General features: G+C 40.3%; 1 protein-coding gene across 6 annotated transcripts in view; it reads right to left on the reverse strand.

The window, feature by feature from the left end:
* Positions 1-22,033, reverse strand: part of KMT5B (lysine methyltransferase 5B) — a 56,074-nt gene that overhangs the window by 15,594 nt on the left and 18,447 nt on the right. For 3 of the 6 annotated variants that reach the window (XM_035263552.3, XM_035263556.3, XM_035263563.3), the window contains exons 2-9: positions 20,979-21,214; positions 17,063-17,210; positions 11,978-12,046; positions 7,387-7,552; positions 5,604-5,713; positions 3,337-3,503; positions 3,026-3,045; positions 2,809-2,945 (exon numbers count right to left, since the gene is read on the reverse strand). In XM_035263552.3, the coding sequence (XP_035119443.1) occupies positions 2,809-2,945; positions 3,026-3,045; positions 3,337-3,503; positions 5,604-5,713; positions 7,387-7,552; positions 11,978-12,046; positions 17,063-17,210; positions 20,979-21,138 (977 nt within the window). In that variant the 5' untranslated portion in view covers positions 21,139-21,214. Of the gene's footprint in view, positions 1-2,808; positions 2,946-3,025; positions 3,046-3,336; positions 3,504-5,603; positions 5,714-7,386; positions 7,553-11,977; positions 12,047-17,062; positions 17,211-19,880; positions 20,083-20,978; positions 21,215-22,033 lie in introns of all 6 variants that reach the window. The other 3 variants (XM_078341600.1, XM_035263560.3, XM_035263557.3) reach the window with 3 other exon arrangements.

Here is a 22,033-nt window from a genome sequence, read left to right on the forward strand (position 1 = left end):
GCCTCCCAAAGTGCTGGGATTACAGGCTTGAGTCACCGCGCCCGGCCGCTGTTCCATTTAAAAAGGACTTGCACATGTTTCTGTTTCTCACACTAACCCTGTGGAGTAGGTGGGATTATCCTCATTTTCACCAGTGAGAAAACTGAGGCTCATGGAAGAGAACTAATCTGCTCAAAGAAAATGGCTCTACCTGCAGTTCTAAAACCAGAGAAAGAGCTGTTTCGGTGTTAGTTTGGAATCGAGTATGTGGTTAGGTGTTTTCAGGAAGGCCTCCAGAAGCATCATCATATTCATTTACTCCATTCATTTGTTTACCAAATATTTATCAAGGACTTACTATGTGCCAGGTACTATTATGTATTTTGGGGACATAGCAGAAAATGAAATAGATACAAGTCCCTGCCTTCATGAAGCTTGTATTATATTCTAATGGGAAAATAACCGGAAACCAGCCGGGTGGACCACCTGAGGTTGGGAGTTTGAGACCAGTCTGACCAAGATGAAGAAACTCTGTGCCTACTAAAAATACAAAAAATTGGCCAGGCATGGTGGCGCATGCCTGTAATCCCAGCTACTCAGGAGGCTGAAGCAGGGAATCACTTGAACCCGGGAGGCAGAGGTTGCAATGAGCCCAGATTGTGCCACTGTACTCCAGCTTGGGCAACAAGAGCAAAACTCCGTCTCAAAAAAAAAAAAAAAAAAAAAAAAAAAAAAAGCCGGGCACTGTGGCTCACACACCTGTAATCCCAGCACTTTGGGAGACTGAGGTGGGCAGATGACAAGGTCAAGAGATCAAGACCATCCTGGCCAACATGGTGAAACCCCATCTTTACTAAAAGTACAAAAATTAGCCAGGTGTGGTGGTGTGCCTGAAGTCCCAGCTACTCAAGAGGCTGAGGTAGGAGAATTGCTTGAACCTAGGAGGCGGAGGTTGCAGTGAGCCGAGATCATGCCACTACACTCTAGCCTTGCCACAGAGTGCGACTATCTCAAAAAAAAAAAAAAAAAAAAAAAGACAAACCCAGAAACCAGTAATTATGTTAACATTTGTGTATTAACTGTGTGCTATTCTACATGCTTTACAGGAAAAAACAAATTTAATCTTCACATCAATCCTACAAAATAGGCTCTGATGTTATCCCTATTTTACAGATGGGGAAATTGATAATTAAGGCACAAAGCAGCTAAGTGACTTGCTCTACCCTACATCACAAAACTAATCAAATAGTTTCAAGATTCAAACCCAGGCAGTCTGATTTCAGATGACAGGCACTTAACTATTATACTATGTTTCCTCTACAAAATGATTTTGAAGCATAACTGAACTGTAAGTTAACTGACTGCTTTATAGATTAAAGTGTATTCTGTGGACTGGTCAAAGATCTAACCAACATGTGAAACAGTTGTTTTTTTTTTTTTTTGAGATGGAGCCTCACTCTATTGCCCAGGCTGAAGTATAGTGGCATGGTCTTGGCTCACTGCAACTTCCACCTCTCTGTTTCAAGCGATTCTCTTGCCTCAGCTTCCTGAATAGCTGGGATTACAGGCATGCACCATCATGTTGGTCAAACTGGTCTTGATCTCCTGACCTCTGGATCCACCCACCTCAGCCTCCCAAAGTGCTGGGATTACAGGTGTGAGCCACTGCACCCAGCCTCATGTGAAACATTTTTATGTAGAAAAAGATAAATTTTATGTCCCTCTCCCCTGGCAAAAATTCAGCAGCACTAGGAAGTGGCTCTTCTGCCACCCCTTTCTGGGGTGAAGAAATCCCACTCAACACTGGGAGAGAGAGATGGCTACAGTAGCACTGGGACTCTATGACCCTGTCTACTCACCACACAAATGGAAATCCCTGGCTATCCAGAAAGGAGGGAAATGGTGACTGGGAAATCTGCCCATTGCAACCCCCAGGCTGACTATTTGTAGGTGTTTTAAAGTTGGAGACGTGACGCTAGTAACTCTGATTGTATCTGGAAAAGCTATATGAAGTAGAAAGAACAAGGACTCTGAAGTTAGGCTGACTGGGGTCTGATACTTATGTTCTGGTACTTGCAATGTGGGTACCTCCTAGCTCTCTCAAGAATACCTGTGAGAACTAAACAAGCTGGGGTGAGCAGTGCCTGGCACAGTGCAAGGTATGTGAAGTGAACTCCAGGTTTCCTTCTCTGTGGCCTGGTGGTCTGTACTGCCTTTGAGGGGAGTCCTCCTGCAGCCCCTGCCTGCCTAAAGCCTGTGAGGCTTCCTTCATGGTGCTCTCATAGGCAGAAGTCACTGTAATGAACAGTATAAACTGGTGGTCCTGCCAAGGCAGATTTGGGGATTTCTCTAAGGATTCCCGGACTCTTGATGAAACACAAAAAGAAGTTCCTTACTGAGTGACTAACAACAGGGAACAAACCTTTAAGAACTGTGAAACCAAAATACCAGAAGATGTAGCTTGGTAATCGCAAGATGACTATGGTGAACTCCACCTGACGTTCTGAGTAGGGGGGAACCCCAACTCTACCCCTGCGTGTGTGCATGTGTGTGAGCTACTAATCATTCTTTCCTTAAGCACATCTGTATTCTGGCCCACTCTTAGCTGGTAATATTAAGATTTTAAAGAGGAATTTAAAATGTATTTAGGACATTCTAGCGTCCCCAAATAGTTGTGCAGCATTTGACTTTGTTCATATATACTGTACCAGCTGCTATGCCGCAGAACATAAAGACTATCTCTGTATTTAAACAATGAAGAGATAATGTGAGTTCAATCCCCATAATCAGGTCAAAAAAATAGGCTGAACATTTTACTTAATACTTTACCTTTCGCAGGTGTAACACTCGCAGAACTCATTATTTTCTCCAAAGAACCCATCTCCATAATAACAAGAAATTTCTTCTCCAGGTTCAATATCTCTTAGAGCCTTCACACATGCTGTATCTCGACCAGTTGACACAAACTAAAATAAAAGTAACTCAGTAAGAAACTCACACCTGAGGCAAAAACAAAATAGTTGAAGAATTTTTGTTTAATGCTTACCTTACAATTAGGTCTGCAATCTGAAAAATGTCCAAAAGATAAAGTCAATTAACTGTTGACAAGATCTGAAACACGAACAGTTACAGAAATCTGAAATAAGCTTTCCGCATCACTTTACAACTTCTGATAGGAGTTTAGGTCTCAAGTTCAACTAAAGGAATACTTATTTATTTTAATAAGTTTGTGGGAAAATTTATATTTCAAATTCTCCTTTAAAGGAAGATAAAAGTTTAACTGAGGTCGATGAGGCCATTCTAGCAGCCAGAAGGAATGCCCAACACTAGCGCCAACACCTTGGAAATACAGCTTACCATGGTTTATAAACGCAGCAGGACCCAGCCACAGTTGAGCACAGTTTTTCCTTGTGGAATACATGACACTGAAGTCGTTTTCTCCATGTCTAAGTAGCATGTTCTCCTCAATTTCTGAAAGTTCGGCAATACAACCCACCAGTAATTCTATTTTGTCATTTCGTTTCCTATTTAAAATATGTGATGTGTTAAAATTACTAGTAATTAAAAATAGTAAGGCTTCTTTTAATAAAATAATCCTGACCAATAAGTATCAGAGAAGGAAAAGCCCTAGCTGTCTATGTTAGTTAGCTCACTTGGATCCCTACTTGGCTATCCCTCTCTTCTTCCTTGAGCCCCACAGCCTTGTGCCACAGTTACTTGTGATCCTATCTGATCCCTACAAGAGAATGAAAACTCAACCAGGACAGGGACTATGCTACCTATGTCTCTGAACCCCCTAGTGTGGTGTTTTGCAGGCAGAAAGTACTCAAAGACTTGCGGCATTGAATTAAACTTTCTGACTGCTGGATGAAGCAGGCAGGAACCAGTGGCAGTAAGGGTTATGAGGATCCAGAATTGTGGATCCTCTTAGAGCACACCATCCACTAGGAATGTAATGCAAGCCAAGTTTCCAATCTTAAATTTTCTTTTTCTTTTCTTTTCTTTCCTTTTTTTTTTTTGAGACAGAGCCTTGCTCTTGTCACTGGGCACCAGGCTGGAGTGTAGTAGTGCAATCTCGGCTTACTGCAACCTCCGCCTCCAGGGTTCAAGCAATTCTCCTGCCTCAGCCTCCAAGTAGCTGGAACGATAGGCGCACACCACCATGTCCAGTTAATTTTTGTATTTTAGTAGAAACAGGGTTTCACTATGTTGTTCAGGATGGTCTCAGTCTCTTGATCTCGTGATCCACCCACCTCGGCCTCCCAAAGTGCTGAGATTACAGGCATGAGCCACACCGTGCCCGACCCCTATCTTAAATATTCTAGCAGCCACATTGAGAAAGTAAAGTGAATACAGGTGAAATTACTTTAAAAATATATTTTAATTCAATATCCAAAATACGATTTTAGTAGGTAATAAACAAAAGAACTACTAATGGGAATAAAATTTAATATGAAATCTGATGGGCATAGCATACTTACAGTGCTTCTCAATACAGACTAGCCACATTTCAAGGACTCAAGGGATGGTGGCTACTGTACTGGACAGTACAGCTCTAGAATCCTAGCTCTCAAACCTACACACCCACCTGCAACACAGGGAGCCACATAGTCCAACTAGAAGCTCAATATAGGCTGAGGTAAACAAAGTACACTAATGCACACACATTCGCTCCAGAAGCCTGGCAATAAGCTTCTTTTACCTATTCAATTTTCAGATACCTGACCCCCAAAATTTTTGCCATAAGAAGTATAGGAGAGTGGGTACATGAGGAGCTACCTGTTTTTCCTGGAGATGACACAGGGAACAGGTATGACAGGAAAGAAGACTCAGCAGTATATTATCTTTCCTCTGTAACTATGATCCCTCTTAGCTGAGCTCAACTCTGACTTTTTTGAGACAGTCTTACTCTATTGCCCAGGCTGGAGTGCAGTAGAGTGATCTTGGTGGCAGCCTCTGTCTCCTGGGTTCAAATGATTCTCCTGCCTCAGCCACCCAAGTAGCTGGGACTATAGGTGTGCACCACCAGGCCCAACTAATTTTTGTATTCTTAGTAGAGACGGGGTTTCACCATGTTGGCCAGGCTGGTCTCGAACTCCTGACCTCAAGTGATCCGTCTGCCTTGGCCTTCCAAAGTGCTGGCATTACAGGCATGAGCCAACACCTCCTGCCAACTCTACTATTTTTACTGAAGCTAGCATATATATATATATATGTACATGTATGTATTTTTAAGCAACTAATACTTTACGGAGGTTTCCACCCATAAAACTAGTATCATTAACACTTTACCTCCAACACTTCTTCTAGGCCAGTAAAAGACTGTGGAAGCCAGGTTCTCTAATAATGGTATCCACAACCCGTCAGCAATCACATCACTGGGCAGGCATCCAGACTCAATAAAGGGAACATGAAAAGTCATGTGGCCCAGTGACGGGATCTGACTTCGAGACTTCTACTTTCCCCACTCTGGCTCCAGTGGATGGGCAAGGCAACGGCACTGCATCAGCTATTTCAGGGTAAATTCTGGCTTCATTCCTTACCATGAATATCTTAGCACTTTAACAGTAATTTAAAAGAGAACTTTAAATAAAATTAAGCGTTTATACTAGTAGAATAGTTACCACTCTTTTGTTGCAACTATTTTGGCTCCATTTTGTTCTGATGAGTATCTATTGCATGGCAATATTTCAAATCCACTGTCAGTTGCAAACATTCGCAAATAAATAAATACCTAAAACAGGAAAAAAATTGATAATGACTTTAAATAGTTTACCCTGCTAGACTTTCTCAGAATTATAAAAGCAAACCACATGCAATGATGAGAATGAAATTTAAGATCTAGCCTGGACAATAAAGCAAGACCCAGTTTCTATAAAAACCATTAGCCAAGCATGGTGGCATGCACCTGTAGTGACAGCTACTTGGGAGGCTGAGAGGAAGGATCACTTCAGCCCAAGAGATGGAAGCTGCAGTGACCCATAATCAGGTCACTGCACTCCAGCCTGGGTGACAGAGCAAGACTCTGCGTCTAAAAAAATCAATACAATAAACGAGAAAAGTAAGATTATTCAGGCCCGGCGTGGTGGCTCATACCTGTAATCCTAGCACTTTGGGAGGCCAAGGTGGGTGGATCACAAGGTCAAGAATTTGAGACCAGCCTGGCCAAGATGGTGAAACCCTGTCTCTACTAAAAATGCAAAAATTAGCCAGGCGCGGTGGTGAGCACCTATAATCCTAGCTGCTTGGCAGGCTGAGGCAGGAGAATTGCTTGATCCGGGGAGGCAGAGGTTGCAGTGAGCCAAGATTGTGCCACTGCACTCCAGCCTGAGCATCAGAGCAATACTCTGTCTCAAAAAAAGTAAGATCATTAAGTAACAACTAATGTTACTAAAGAGTTTCAAATTGCCTTTCTAGCCGTGAAGATGAGAACATGCCTCTTGCAAAGGATCTCCTTCATCCCTCTCCAGAAGAGAAGAGGAAACACAAGAAGAAAGGCCTGCTGCAGAGCCCCAACTCCTACTTCATGGACGTGAAATGCCCAGGGTGCTGTAGAATCACCCCGGTCTTCAGCCACGCACAAAGGGTAGTTTTGTGTGTTGGCTGGTCCACTGTCCTCTGCCAGCTACAGGAGGAAAAGCAAGGCTTACAGAAGGATGTTCTTTCAGGAGGAAGCAGCACTAAAAGCACTCTGAATCAAGATGAGTAGGAAACCATCTCAATAAACACATTTTGGATTAAAAAAAAAAAAGTTTCGAATTTCACAATTTTTCTGATTTTGCAATATTTCCATTACAGTAACTAGCTGAACATACCTCTAACCAAAAAGCCACGGGCATTTCCTTTGAGTGTCATGTCAGTGTTCAAAAGGTTTCATATTTTGGAGCATTTCAAATTTTTGGGTTAAGGGTACTCGTTCTGTATTACTACCCAGTAGCTTGTTTTCTAAATGCTCACAATGAATTTCACTTCTATGTGACAAAGTTTTCTCTTTTGGTTTTAGAGAAGGGTCTTGCTCTATCTCCCAGTGCTGGAGTGCAGTGGCATGATCATAGCTCAGTGCACTCTCTAACTCCTGCGCACAAGCAATCCTTCTGACTCAGCCTCCTGAGTAGGCTAAAACGACAAAGGCATACACCATCATGCCTGGCTAATTTTTTTTTATCTCATTTTTTTTAGAGATGGAGTCTTGCTACGTTGCCCAGGCTGGTCTCGAACTCCTGGTCTCAAGCAACACTCCCTGGGATTACAGCCACTGAGCCTGGCCCAGTTTTCTCTTTGGACTGTCATCTAAATGACTGTGTTACAAGATCTTCAGACTGTTTAGTTTTATGAAAAATTTAAAATGTCAGTATTAACTAACATTTAGGGTTTTAGTTTAACACAGCATCAGTTTAATAAACTTACATGTTCTTTGAATAATTTCTCTTGCATTTTATTCTTGTTGAGAAAATAGTGCCGTGCCCATTCGCCTGAAGTCAAACATTTGAAGGCTTTCTCTAAGTGTTCATCTTTCTTAAAACGTTCAATTACTTCTTTTAGTTCTTCTTGCCTTCCTTTAATAGGCCGAAATCTGAAAGAAATCAAAACAACAGGTTATTTGCCACAATCCTTGGGCCACTGACACATCTTAAGAGATCTTGAGAAAGAGCTAATACCCTAAAAACAGCCATGGTTACCAGTGCAAAGATCTAACAGAAGAGATCAATAATCAATAGTCTTGATTACTACTATTCAAGTAATACTGATCACCTGGATATGTAACTTCTCTTTTTTCAATCTGTTGTTTTAATGTTTTTACTTCACTATTATTAACTGTGAGGTGAGCAGATGATTCAAACAAAAGCTGTATGATTCCCACTTATACTAGCTGTCAACTTTGGGAGATACAAAATCAAAGATCTAGAATAGAGCACATCTAAAAGAGTTAGAATGACAAGAATCTTCTTAAAACATGCAAAATCAAGCTGAAAGAGTACCAAGCAATGACTTTCGGAAGTATGATGATGCAAACAAAACCATGCCATACACAAAAACATTCTTTATGTACACAGTTAGAAAAAATCTCAAACTAAGTATTCCAAGAGGTTTTCAAACACAACTTGATGTTCTAATCACCCGTGCCAAACTCATCTTCGGTAACTGCATTCGGAGAAAAAAAGAGTGCAAGAAGTGTAACTCTGGTGGTGAAACTGCTATACTAGCAATGTAGGAAAACTGATGGGCTAGAGTTTTTTTGAGACAGAGTCTCACTCTGTGGCCCAAGCCTGGAGTGCAGCGGTGTGATTTCGGCTCACTGCAACCTCTGCCTCCCAGGTTCAAGTGATCCGCCCGCCTCAGCCTCCCAAAGTGCTGGGATTACAGGTGTGAGCCACTGCGCCCAGTCTGCTAGGGTAGCATTTAAAAGGCTTCTATTACAGAATCAGCCACAATGATGACTTCAGAGTATCACACCATCAGGTCTGTATTAACGCATGGCAACAATCATGTCCAAGCAAGACACATCTGTGAACCCTCATTCTGAAGCTGTGTTTTCAGCAAAACATGTGTACTATAGTTACTCACATCTTAATTTCAAATTTTCTTTTCATGTCAATTTCATTAGGCTAATTCTCCCAAATAAAGTTTTTATTAAAAACACAAAAACAACAACAAAATATCCAACAGAAAAAAGAAATTACAGATTGCCGTTCAAATAAAATACATTAAGAAAAAATATTAGTGGTTCAGGAGAAAAAAATCTTTGTGTGTCCTAGTCGAACATTTAAAATTGTACATTTCATAAACCTGAATATACTAAAATTGAGGTAAGATCTAGCACGAACTCCAGCAAAGGAAGCATTCGGCAGAAATTTTTTTCCTAGAGAAGCTATCATGCATGTATTCGCAGTATTTCAAGCCACAGTATTTCATCAAGGATTATTTATCAGGTGCTGTGTTATATATACAGCGGGATATGAAGTGCTATGGTGACAAATACAAGAGAAGACATGGCCACTGTTCTTATATGAAAAATTTAATTGGGTCTAAAAGACATATATATGCATCAAACAGTTAAGCCATCGATATGCAAATGCATGTTAATATGCTAAAAACTACATTGCTAAAGCACCTAAAAGTATGGAAGTTATAACTAGGGTGTAAAATGTATGTGGAAAAGGTTTAGGAAAAGCACATTACAGTTAGGGAAGAATCAAAAGGAAGGAAGAGTGAGGGGAAGTATAGGTATAAGATCTTAATGAGGCTGGATTCAAATCGTTGACCAGGGTCAGCTAGTTAGCAATAAGAAAGTTAAGTACTACAGTCAGGAAGTGGGAGAACATGAGGTCCAGAACAGGTTTAGCACTATCTACTGGACAGGATCCCTGGAAGACTTCAGGTGTACTAATGCATACTGATACTACCAGGAACTTACTAGCTACAGACTCTAGTTTCAGTGATCCTGAATTCTCACAACTATTAGCAGAACCACCTGAGAGTTCAAACACATCCTAGAGATAATAACACTGAAGAAATGAACGGGGCCCTATTTTCTATTTTCAATCAATTGGTATATAAGCCTTTACAGACAGATGAATACAAGCCCTTTAAACAATTCAGAATGTCTTACTAGGCTGTCAACACATGGTATCAGAGAAACCACCATTAAAATAAAGATTTGCAGAATTGGGATAGCATCCAAACACCCATACTAAACTACCTGTAGCCATCACAATTGATTCTGTCTAGATGCAATCTCTAAGAAATCCATTCTAAACCATTCTTGCTGCAGTCCAACACTACCTGGTTATTTGCATATGAAGGACAGATAAGACAACAAAGCAGCTCTTAGCTAAGGCACGACCCGTCAAGCAATATGAAATATGAAACGGTGGGAAACAGATAACCCATGTTTTACGTTAACTTGCAATCAGAAAAGCAAGAGTTCATTTTAAGCAAATGCAATAAATTATCCATGCCATTAAATGACAGGGCTACAAACGACAGAAAGAGCCAAGCTATCTTTACACGTTCAATGTAAAAGTGACCAGTGGGAACATTATTGCAAAATAATAAGGCAAGTCAGGGACAAAGTCACCTAAAGCTCTTAAGAATATAATACAAAAAAGAGTTACAGACTTGGAATGAACCTTGGCTATATTTAACAGGCTTCATGTGTGTTCTATGCTTTCTGAAACAAGTTCATTCCCACCTAAAAATGCCTTCAGGTATCCTTAGTTTTGTTTACTTTTTATTCACAATGCCAAACAATTTATATGCTAAAACCAACACAAAACAGTCAAGTCTTGACTCAGTGTTCTGCCTTCTACCTTCCCTGTGTTGACTTGTTTCTGCTTTCCTGACTTCAATGCCTCAAGCATAAATAAAACCCCTGAAACTATCCCTTGTTATCCATAGCAAGAACCTGTATTTCACTTAAAATATAAGTTTCTGTCCCAAAAGTGCTAAAACTTACTGTCAAAGTTGGCTGCTACGGGAATGAAATGACAGTGAGGAAAAGGAGGAAGAAAATGGTTATGGGTGCAGACAGGTAGGAGATGAGACAGTTGTTTTAAATAATCCTACATAAGTATATAGAAGTCAGCTGGCTGACAGTCCAAATCAAATCCCATTATAACAAATACTGTGGAAAATAAAAGTTAAGACTGTTACACCTCAGTGCAAAGGCACTGAGAACCTTAGGGGGAGGTTTTTTTCCCCTATTATTGAAAAGAAAAATACATTCTCTCATCAACTACAATTACTCTAACTCAAACTGCATAAAACTATCCTTCTACTGTGACACTTAAAGGCCATCTAATTTACAACAGCCCTTTTGTTCCACAAATGGGGAAAATTAAGGCCCAAGAAGGCTAAGTAGATTGCCTATGATTTAGGGCTAATGAATGGAAGACCTGGGATTTACCCAGGCCTTTCTCAGTCCTGTTCTGTGACTTGGCTCAGGAGAGCCTTCCTTGCATTGTTTCACGGTTAGAAGAGGATTTGACTTGCGTTTGCCGTTGAGCGTTACCACTGGGCCCAGCAAGAGCGAGCTCTAGCTTGTATACTGACAATACAGTGGAGGGGATTAACGCAAACGTGAATTTCAAACTTTAGTATTTGGGTGGGGGGGTGGGTGGCAAGGGAGGCAAGAAAAACAGGTATTTGGCATTTCCAAATCAATATGCCCCCTCCTCCCTCCCTCAATGAAAATGTGCTACTTCAAATCAACCAAACATATCTATTTTTCTCTTCTTACACTTCTTATCAGTGGGTGGTATAAGAAAAGTAAAACTGTCATTTACAATTGGTTATGATTAAAGGGGCAGGAAAACAACATATGAATTCACACTCCCACACACCTGTTCCCCACTCTTTCCAGAGACTCAATTCCCAGGTTTTCTTGCTATTTGGTTTTTCTGTCTCCCCACTGTGCAGTGAAGAAAAGCTGTAGACTGTATTAGCTGTGCTACTGTGCCCTTCATTAGCATGCACAATCAAGAGCTGACTGGAGGGGTGGGGAAGAGGAAGGGGGACAGAAAAAAGGGAGACAGGGAAGGAGAGAGGAAGAGAGAAAAATGCTCAAATATTTAAGATATAAAATAAAACCATGAGGCAACATAGTGAACACATTTCCCCCTCTGAAGAAAGTTTAGCTGCAAATCGACAGTTTGTAGACGCTGAGCGAGGAGTCACACAACAATAGCTCTTCATTCCTTCTTGACCTGAAAATAAACGAGAACCAAAAACATACCTGGCTGAGTCATGCAATCAGTGCTCAGCTAATCACATGGAGTGACTCCTGATCTTTTGATGAATGATTTCTCTTAAAATCACCGTTATGAAGTACAAGTGGTTTTTTTTTTTTTAAATAAAACTATATCAAACTACTTTAAAAGGTTTGTAAAATGTTCTGAAACTCGTATTTATGCTGACACTTCAAATTACTTAGCATAAAAGAACATTTTAAAAGGCTAAACAAGTTAGTATCTCATTGTTTATAACACACACTACCTACCTCACAGGGTTGTTGTGAGAAAAACTGTCAGATTTTGAAAAATGCCTTGAGCTCCTCGAAGGAAAGGCGCTATATAAATGCAAAAACAAACAACAAAAATAAAAAGCTATTTGTATAATTTGTACTTGTAACTTCTAAACAGACTTACAATATTCGTTGTTGCAAAAATCCTTACAACTGTGATATTTAAGAACTTTAAGACGTCATGGGTAGGCTCAGCGGGATAAAAGCAATGCTGCTGAAACTCTTTGCTTCCCACAGAATTCATCTTACCATTAAGTTAGGAGGTTTGAAAACATTCTTTACGTATTCTGGTCAAGTACTTAATTTTAAAGTGATATTTAAAGTGATTTATACATTTATATCCAATAGTGGATAAGAATAATCAAATACATATTTAAGTGAAATAACAATTAAATGGTTACTGGAGAAAGGTGAGTAAGGACTGTATAGGCTGACATTCTGATGAGAAAAACCAAGAAAAGTTCCAAAGAGAAACTCAGTGCCCTTGAGGTGATTCCCCTGATGTTTAAATGCTGTCTCCTGCTCAGCCTACTGCTGGCCCAAGTCTCCCTCACGCCTCGTGATACTGTGAAATATCAGGGTCATGCAGCCTAAAAAAGGGGACATTATTGAAAGCATGGATCCCTTTGTTAAAATATCCTGCTCCCACTCCATTTAAAAACCAGAGCTAGAGCATTAGCACTGGGCCCAGCAAGAGCTATAACCAACAACTCTTTTTTTCCTTGTTAAAAAGAAAAATTTAGGTTTCGTAATTGACAAAAGTCCAAATTTCTCCCAATAAACTGAAATTAGCATTTTGTTTATACTATTTCTAAGTATTCATGCTACAACTCGTTTGTTAGTAAATATAGGGATATATTAAGATTAAAACCTATGGCCGGGGCTGGTGGCCCACACCTGTAATCCCAGCACTTTGGGAGGCCGAGGCGGTTAGATCATGAGGTCAGGAGTTAGAGACTAGCCTGACCATCATGGTGAAACCCTGTCTCTACTAAAAATATGAAAATTAGCCGGGCATGGTGGAACACATCCACAGTCCCAGCTGTTCAGGAGGCTGAGGCAGGAGAATTGCTTGAACCTAGGAGGTGGAGGTTGCAGCAAGCCAAGATTGCACCACTGCACTCCAACCTGGGCGACAGAGCAAGACTCTGTCTCAATAAAACAAACAAACAAAAACCCTATGCACTCAAATATAGCCAGTTTTGGAAATTCTCAAATCATTAAACATCTACTGTTTCTAAACATTCTTGAAGGCAGGCAAAAGAGTATAAAAAGAAACTAAAAAGTGACAAATTATAGATGCATAAACATGAACAAGAGCACACTACACAAGAAACAGGCAGAGAGCCTAGAAAATTAAAATCCAAGAGCAGTACATCTTCTGGTCACTTTTTTTAAACTCCAAAGAGAGAGAAGTCCATAAGTCATTAACTGAAGAAGTATTTATTGGCTATTTACTACCCTAATAAACCACTATCAGTTCTCCTTATTTTGTAAAGTCACATTCTGGTAGTCTTGCTCAAAAGATGAAGAGCCAGAAGGGATAGTTTTATTTTCAAGTATATTCACTAATGTTAAATGAAAATGTATACCTTACACCAAGATTAACAAGCTCATTAATAAAATTTGTTCCCAAATATCAGTGTACACAAGAGTGTAACAACACACGTAAATGGAACACCTGGTGGGAAGAGGACAGGATGTCACCTGCGCTGCCACACCGGCCTGAAGTGCTGACACTGCTACAACCCAGCCTGCCCTAACCGGGGCAATAGGATCATCTGTACTTCCACAGGTTATTTTAAAACTGTATGAGTATAATTAAATGTTGCACTAAAAAACATTTAAAAAAAGTTTTCTTCTGCGACTTTAACCAGCTTTAATTTTAGATGCTTCAATTTCTATGGGGAAAAATCTTATGTACTGGATGCATTTTAATTCAGAAGTCCTCAGAGTAATGTCTTGAGTTCTAAAAATATTTGTGTGGTAATCCTGAAGTTTACATTTTATGACTAAATGGTTCTATGTGAGCCCTAGGAAACTCCTACTAAGGTATTTTTATCCACTTACCACATCAGAATGAAACTCGGAGGCCAGATGCTTTAGAACCTAGCTGTTCCAACTGCTGTCCAGGAGCTTGTTAGAAATGCAGCGTCTCAGGCCCCACCCCAAGCTACTGAATCAGAACCTGCATTTCAATAAATTCCCAGGTGACTCTCATGTAAACTAATTTTGAGAAGCAGTGGTATAGGAGGACTTTTATAGAAAATTGGAGTACTTCCTTATTTTGTCTTTTGATATAGGCTTTCCCTCTGGCCCAGGCTGGAGTGCAGTGGCATGAATACAGCTCAATGCAGCCTTGAGCAACTGGGCTCAAGTGATCCTCCCACCCTCGCCTCTCAAAGTGCAGCGGAAAGCTGGAGTATTTACTATTGCAGATGCCGGTCACGGGCAGCCTTCTGGAATACTGCACAGGGGTTTTAGAGTACATGAAGTTCTGTCATCAGCCACTAAAACTTTCATTGTAATTTTGATGTAACACTTTCTAAAATGTTTTATATGCTTCCATATCTTGGTAATAAGGTATAATCAACATAACTTTCTCGATGACCCGAAGTCAAGATTATGGGCCTTTTGTGGTGACATTCTGAATGCTACTAGACTACTGTGTCAAAGAGTGATTTATTCACACATTCACATTTCTTAACTCAGCAAAAAAAAAAAAAAGAAGAAGAAGAAGAGAAACGCTGGGGGTGCTACAGGGTGACAAATATTACCAGCATCTTCTAGGAAGACAATGAGCCTGGTCTCATGTTCAATGGACAAAAAAAAGAAAAGACAAATGGACTTAACGCAAATTAGTTGGGCTTTTTTTTTTTTGAGTAGCAGTTTCACTCTGTCACCCAGGCTGGCAAGTGGTGGTGCGATCCTGGCTCACTGCAACTTCCGCCTCCTGGGTTCAAGGAATTTTCCTGCCTCAGCCTCCTGAGTAGCTGAGACTATAGGCACACACTGCCATACTCAGCTAATTTTTTGTATTTTTAGTAGAGACAGTGTTTCATCTCTACCAACAATACAGGTCTCAAACTCCTGACCTCAGGTGATCTACCCACCTCGGCCTCCCACAGTGCTAGGATTACAGGCATGAGCCACTGTACCTGGCCTGGGTCTTAACCAGTCAGGGCATCCAATGGCAGTCATTTAGCAGGGAAATGTTTAAATAATCTCCCAACTCCATTCCAATATTTCACACTTAATTTTAGTGAGCAAAGATATATGACAGAAAATTTTATGGCTGGCTGCAGTGACTCACACCTGTCATCCCAGCACTTTGGGAGGCTGAGGCAGTCAGATCACCTGACGTCAGGAGTTCAAGACCAGTCTGGTCAACATGGTGAAACCTCATTTACACTAAAAATACAAAAATTAGCTAGGTGTGGTGGTGTACACCTCTAATCCCAGCTACTCAGGAGGCTGAGGCAGAATTACTTGAACCCAGAAGGCGGAGGCTGTAGTGAGCTGAGATCACACCACTGCACTCCAGCGTGGGTGACAGAATGGGGCTCCATCTAAAAAAAAAAAAAAGAAAAAGAAAATTTTATTGAAAAAAAAAAAACCAAACCAGGTTTTTACCTGAATTACTTCTTTTAGACTTAAGAATATAATTGATAAATGAAACATAGAGTATCTTAATTCTAGCAACAGATAAAATTAAAAGGGGGGCAATAGGACACAAGACTTTTCTCCAATTACCTGTACTCACCAATTCCTACTTCCCCCAACCACTGATCAGTGACTACGTACCTGGGTATCAAGTTCCCCCAGGGTTGCCAATGAAATCGGAACTACTACCCCAGTCCAGGTGTAATGGAGATGGGTCAGAACTAGCTCTATCTTCTAAATCCCTGCTGTGACGCTTTCCCACCAGACTCAAAAACTCTTTGCCATAGAAGTTAAGAGATAAAGCAAAGTTGCAAAGCTCTGACCTCCTGTTTGGTGGCAGAAACACTTGTGAAATGATCTAGTGGTCTTTTTTTCAGGGAGAAATGATATTTAAGAGAATTAAAGCGAGACCTCAGCTGTTAAAAGATGACAGATTCATGATGTAATAAGGTTTTTTATATACAGCATTTGGCACTCAAACCCACATCCATTTTCTTACCTGCATACTGAATATACACGTCTTTATTCACTCTTACTTACAATGATTAGTGGAACCCTAAAGATTACACATGACAAAATTCCCCATCTATACAGAGATAATGTGTAAGAGAACAGTCTATACTAAAATCATGAAAAAAAGGGATGTAACCTACTTACAAGTGGGAAACAATCATACATTTTCAAGGCTTTACAGGATGCTTGTCAGATTTTTCTTTTCGCTAAGGTAACTGTTACCAACTTTTTTTTTTTGAGATAGAGTTTTGCTCTTGTTACCCAGGCTGAAGTGCAACCACACGATCTTGGCTCACTGCAACCTCTGCCTCCCGGGTTCAAGTGATTCTCCTGCTTCAGCCTCCCATGTAGCCGGGATTGGTCAGGCGTGGTGGCTCATGCCTGTAATCCCAAAACTTTGAGAGGCCGAGGGGCATATCATGAGGTCAAGAGACAGAGACTAAGTAGGTGGGATTACAGCCATGCACTACCACATCTGGCTAATTTTTTTTTTTTTGTACTTCTAGTAGAGACGGGTTGGTCAGGCTGGTCTCAAACTCCTGACTTCAGGTGATCCACCCACCTCGGCCTTTCAAAGTGTGGGGATTACAGGCGTGAGCCACTGTGCCTGGCATCATCCAACTTTTAAAATAGAACACGAGGATGCTCCTCCAGCTTTACATGTTAATAGAAATGTTCTGAGGTAAAATAAGAACACAGAGTTAGAACTGACAAGATTCCTGGAGTCTTGTTCTCCCTTTCTCTTGGCTCACATACAGAAAACCCTTCCACCGCAAAGAACTTTCCTTTAATGTCATTTTAAATTTTGAGCAAAAGTAAAATTAGCCATCTACGTTCTTGAATTCAGTATCATCTGTCCCATTCAGGATAAAGACTTAAAATTACCTAGTATTCATTTTGTGTGTTTGAAAACCTAAATAGGGATCAAGAACCAAACTGGTTGCTAGGTCATCATTTTCACAGAGTTCCTTGGCAGACATTCCAGAAGATGGTACATAACGACTCTGTCCTTCAAATCCTGAGTTACCATTACCTGTGAAAAGCAAAAGAAAAAAAAATTACTCAAATTGAAAACTATTTAAATCTGTCTTAAAATCTTTAGCTTCACTGCCCATTCAAGCTGGTAATAAAAAACTGAAAAATCAATCCATTTTAAGTAATTAAGAATTTAATAACTTCTACGTAAGACAGAAAACCAAATGCAGTAAACCATCTTCATTACTAAGAACATTTTGGTTAGCAGGTAATAACAGCAGGTTCCCAAGAATGGGGTCTGGGTAGCTGTGACAATTTGGTTCAAATGCTTGACTCTCCCCCACCTCCTACTCTCCTCCAAGGAACACTGAGAAACCAGATGGGAGGATGTTCACTATTTTAACAAGACAGGGCCACTACAGATAGGACTGGGGTGAAAAGAAAACAGGAACACAAGATAGTTTCTGCAAGAAGCGGCAGAACTCCAGATCTCAAGTATCAAAAGGAATCTCATGGAGTTAAGTTCAGCTTCCTGCTTTTGGTGAATGATTATTATCCCCACTTTGTAGGCAACTGAGGCCCAGACAATAAGAAACTTACCCACAATTCCAGAGCTAGGTAGAAGAAGTGGGAAAAGAAGTAGAGAGAGAATGACAGACCTATTTCTAACTGACCTCAGTTTGAAGCAATTTTTAAGGAATAGATTAAAAATATCGACTGAAATATATAACTGAAATATTGGGTTTAACTGTGGAAGAAAAGCAGTGTAAAGAACGAAACAAAGGCCAAGTTTATATGAAGCTTCATCAGAGCTGATTAAGTTTGATGTATATGCCACTGACAGTCCTCCCATGAAGCTAGCACAGTTTACGGAGGTCAACAGCAATGTCAATTTCAGGCTTTCAAAACCAAAATGGGAAGAATGAAACATAGGAGTTTAACCTTTTCATCCACTCTTTCACAGAACAAATACTTAAATCTAAGTTCCTGCCAAGGGCAGACATACGACTTTGCAATCAAATTATTTGCATGTAGGTATGTGAAAAGCTATCAAGTTGTTAAATTTTGTATAACAGTGTAATAGCTTTATTGAAATACAATTCACATACTACTCACTTTTTTTTTTTTTTGATGACAGGGTCTTGCTCTGCCACCCAGCCTGCAGTGCAGTGGCATAATCACGACTCACTGAAGTCGTGAACTCCTAGGCTCAAGGAATCATCCTGCCTCAGCCTCCCTAGCAGCTGGTATCACAGGCATACATCAGCACGCCTGGTTAATTTTTGTATTTTTTTGTAAAAATGGGGTCTCATCATATTGTACAGGCTGGTCTCGAACTCTTGGGTTCAAGCCATCCTCCTGCCTGGGCCTCACAAACTGCTGGGATTACAGGTGTGAGCCACCACACCCAGTCTTCTTTATTTCACATAAGCATTTAAAAGTATAAATTTCCCTCTAAACCACAGCTCTGGGCTGTATCCTGTAAGTTTTGGTATATTTATCTTTCTTTTCATTCACCTGAGAATGTTTTCTGATCTCCTTTTAGAGTTCTTCTTTGACCCACTGATTATTTAGAAGTGTGTTGTTTCATTTCCATGTATTTGTGAAATTCCCAAATTTCCTTGTTATTAATTCCTAATTTTCCTCCATTGTGGTCACAGAACATACCTTATGGGATTTCAATCCTTTTAAGTTTATTGAGGCTTGTTATAATGGTCTATCCTAGAAAATGTTCCACTTGCACTTGAGATGAATGTGTATTCTGATGAGATTCTATAGATACCTGTTGGGTCTAACAGGTTTTCAGTGTTAAGCTATTCTATCCATTATTAAAAGTGGCATATCAAAGTCCCCAAATTATTACAGAATTGTCGATTTTCCCCTTCAATTTTGTTAGTTTTTGTTTCTTGCATCCTGAGGCTCTGCTGCTAGTAAAGTCGCCTCATTGTATCTGAGATGGAGCACTGCTCTGTGCTCTCCCATTACTCATTGTATCTGAGATGGAGCACTGCTCTGTGCTCTCCCATTACTCATTGTATCAGATGGAGCACTGCTCTGTGCTCTCCCATTACTCATTGTATCTGAGATGGAGCACTGCTCTGTGCTCTCCCATTACTCATTGTATCAGATGGAGCACTGCTCTGTGCTCTCCCATTACTCTTCAATGCTGCCTCTTTCTGCACCATTCTTGCCCAGTAACATTCAATGCAATGCTATGTAATCTTCACACTCTAGGTTTTCCCAACCTAGCCCTCTATATTTATCTACATTTGGTAAAGTGTAACCAACATTAATGGCCATTTTCTAAACTCTTTTATTTTTTTTTAGAACAGAGTCTCACTTTGTTGCCCATGCTGTAGTTCAATGGTGCGATCTTGACTCACTGTAACCTCTAACTCCTGGGATCAAGTGATCTTTCCGACCTTAGCCTCTCAAGTAGCTGGGACCACAGGCATACACCACCATGCCCAGCTAAGTTTTTTGTAGAGACACGGGTTTTCACCATGTTGCCCAGGCTGGTCTCACAACCACCTGACTCAAGTGATGCATGTGCCTCAGCCTCCCAAATTGCCCAGAGTACAGGTGCCAACTACTGCCCCAACTTCATTTTCTAAATTCTCATGTATCTGTAACTATTCAACTAATTAAAACTGTTTTGCGCTATGATACACAAAAGCAGGCCAACAGTGATTTGCTAAAAAGCTTAAGATGCGCCTAGTTTACTGACCAGAATGAATACACACTGAGGTGGTCATTACGTTTCTCAATTCTTCAGGTTCACACTAACTGAGAAGTGAAGCAGGGTGAGGGTGCATGCTGACAGCAACCTCAGGGCTGAGTGGTGTCCATGACTCATTCAGTTTTGGCTCTTCCTACTCTTGTCCCAAGCAGGAATTCTGTCTGGTTTTCTATAGCAACAGTGACCTGATCTGAAATGGAAAGGTTAAGAGTAGCCTGGGCCCAATGAGTCACATAAACCCCTAAAAGGAAAGAAGGAAATCAATCAGAACCGCTGCAATCTGAAACTAGAGAAAACTCCAGGCTAAGGAAGCAGGCCAATGCCAATTTGAATGAAGGATATTCAAAAGTGTCTCGATTGTTAGAAAAAGAAGAAATTGGAAAGCTGTCCTCTTTAACATGACATACGTTTGGACACAGAGCTGCCTAGTTAGGTAACACTTGCTCTCAGTTATTTTACTACTTTTAGAAGAACTACGAAACATACCAAACCCACAGTTTCCTGAACTCTCAAAAAGCAGCCTCTTCTCCACAACAGGTATAAAGGAAATAAAGTAACTTATCAGCAGTGTTTCACTGTCAGGACGAACAACTGTTGACCCTGTATGAATAGAATAAATGATTTCTGAAACTGCCCTAAGGCAGTCAGTTCTATCCATCCTCCATTCTACTATGTCAGTTAGAGTTGGCTTCATTATTCATATTATTCCACAAAACATTTGTGGAAATTAGCAAAGAAGTACATACCTATACTTATATCTATTAAAAAAATACAGCTTAACCTGTAAGAAGTTCAATTAACAATTTAAACATTTAGTAAGACTTAACCATTCAGGTATAAATTCTACAAAATATAAAAGTAATAGAAAAGCATGATTAAAATAATTATATGAAGCATTAAATTTGGGTTTTATATATTGTTTGATGAGAATAAAAATTGATACAACTTTGAGAGTAAAAGAACTATACTGTTAATTATGAAAATGCAGAACATTATTTTGAAGAAAACAGAATACAAATTACAAATTGGAAAGAATTACTGCCCCGCAGCATAATCAGAACATTGATGGGTGAACTGTGTACATACATCTGCTCGACCTCCTCTCGACTGCATTTTTGCCAGCCTTCAGGGTGTCCTTCCCCGCGTGCTGTAATTTTGATTGATTCTGCTGATGGTCATTAGACAACTTGCCTCCATTTCTCCTGCCATTCACCACCATGTTCTTGGATTCTCCCAACCACTTCATACCCACAGACAGCCTGACCCAGGTGCATTTAGTCACTCTCTTCAAATAGCTCAGAGAAGAATTTCAATGTTCTCTCCTAACAGAAAAAAATATGAAAAACAAAACAAAATGGGGAGGTAAATACATGAAAGATCATGCTAAACAGACTCTTGAGAAAGATTCTTAATATTAAAAGGACAGTCATTCACAGCGTAATGATGTTTTGGTCAATGACAGACCACAAAAACAATGGTGGTTCCATAAGATTATTACAGAGCTGGACATACACTTCATAAAATTCATGTTGTCTAGTATTTACTATATTATACTTTTTATTGTTACTTTAGAGTCTACTCCTTTTTTTTTTAAAGTTAACTATTAAGCAGCCCCAGGCAGGCTAATCAAGACATATTCCAGAGGAAGGCACTGTTATCACAGGAGATGACAGTTCCATGCATGTTACTGCCCCTGAAGATGTTCCAGTGGGACAAGATGCAGAGGGAGAAGACAGTGACATGGATAATCCTGATTCTGTGTGGGCTGAGGCTAACGTGTGTGACTGCGTCTGTTTTTAACAAGAAAGTTAAAAAATTAAAAGTAGAAAAAAATGTATAGAATAAAGATACTTGGAATACAGCTGGGCATGGTGGTTCATGCCTGTAATCCCAGCACTTTGGGAGGCTGTGGCAGGAGGACTGCCTGAGCCCAGGAGTTGAGACCAGCCTGGGTAACATGGCAAGAGTCTGCCTCTATAGAAAATAAAAAGGTTAGCCAGGCATAATGGTGTGAGCCTGTGGTTCCAGCTACTTGAGAGGCTGAGATGGGAGGTCAAGCCTGCAGTGAAGCCCTGACTGCAACACTGCACTCCAGCCTGGGTGACAGATCAACCCTGTCTCCCAAAAAAGAAAGGAAAAGA

This window comes from Callithrix jacchus, chromosome 10 (genome assembly GCF_049354715.1).
Source record: "Callithrix jacchus isolate 240 chromosome 10, calJac240_pri, whole genome shotgun sequence".
Classification (NCBI taxonomy): Eukaryota; Metazoa; Chordata; class Mammalia; order Primates; family Cebidae; genus Callithrix; species Callithrix jacchus.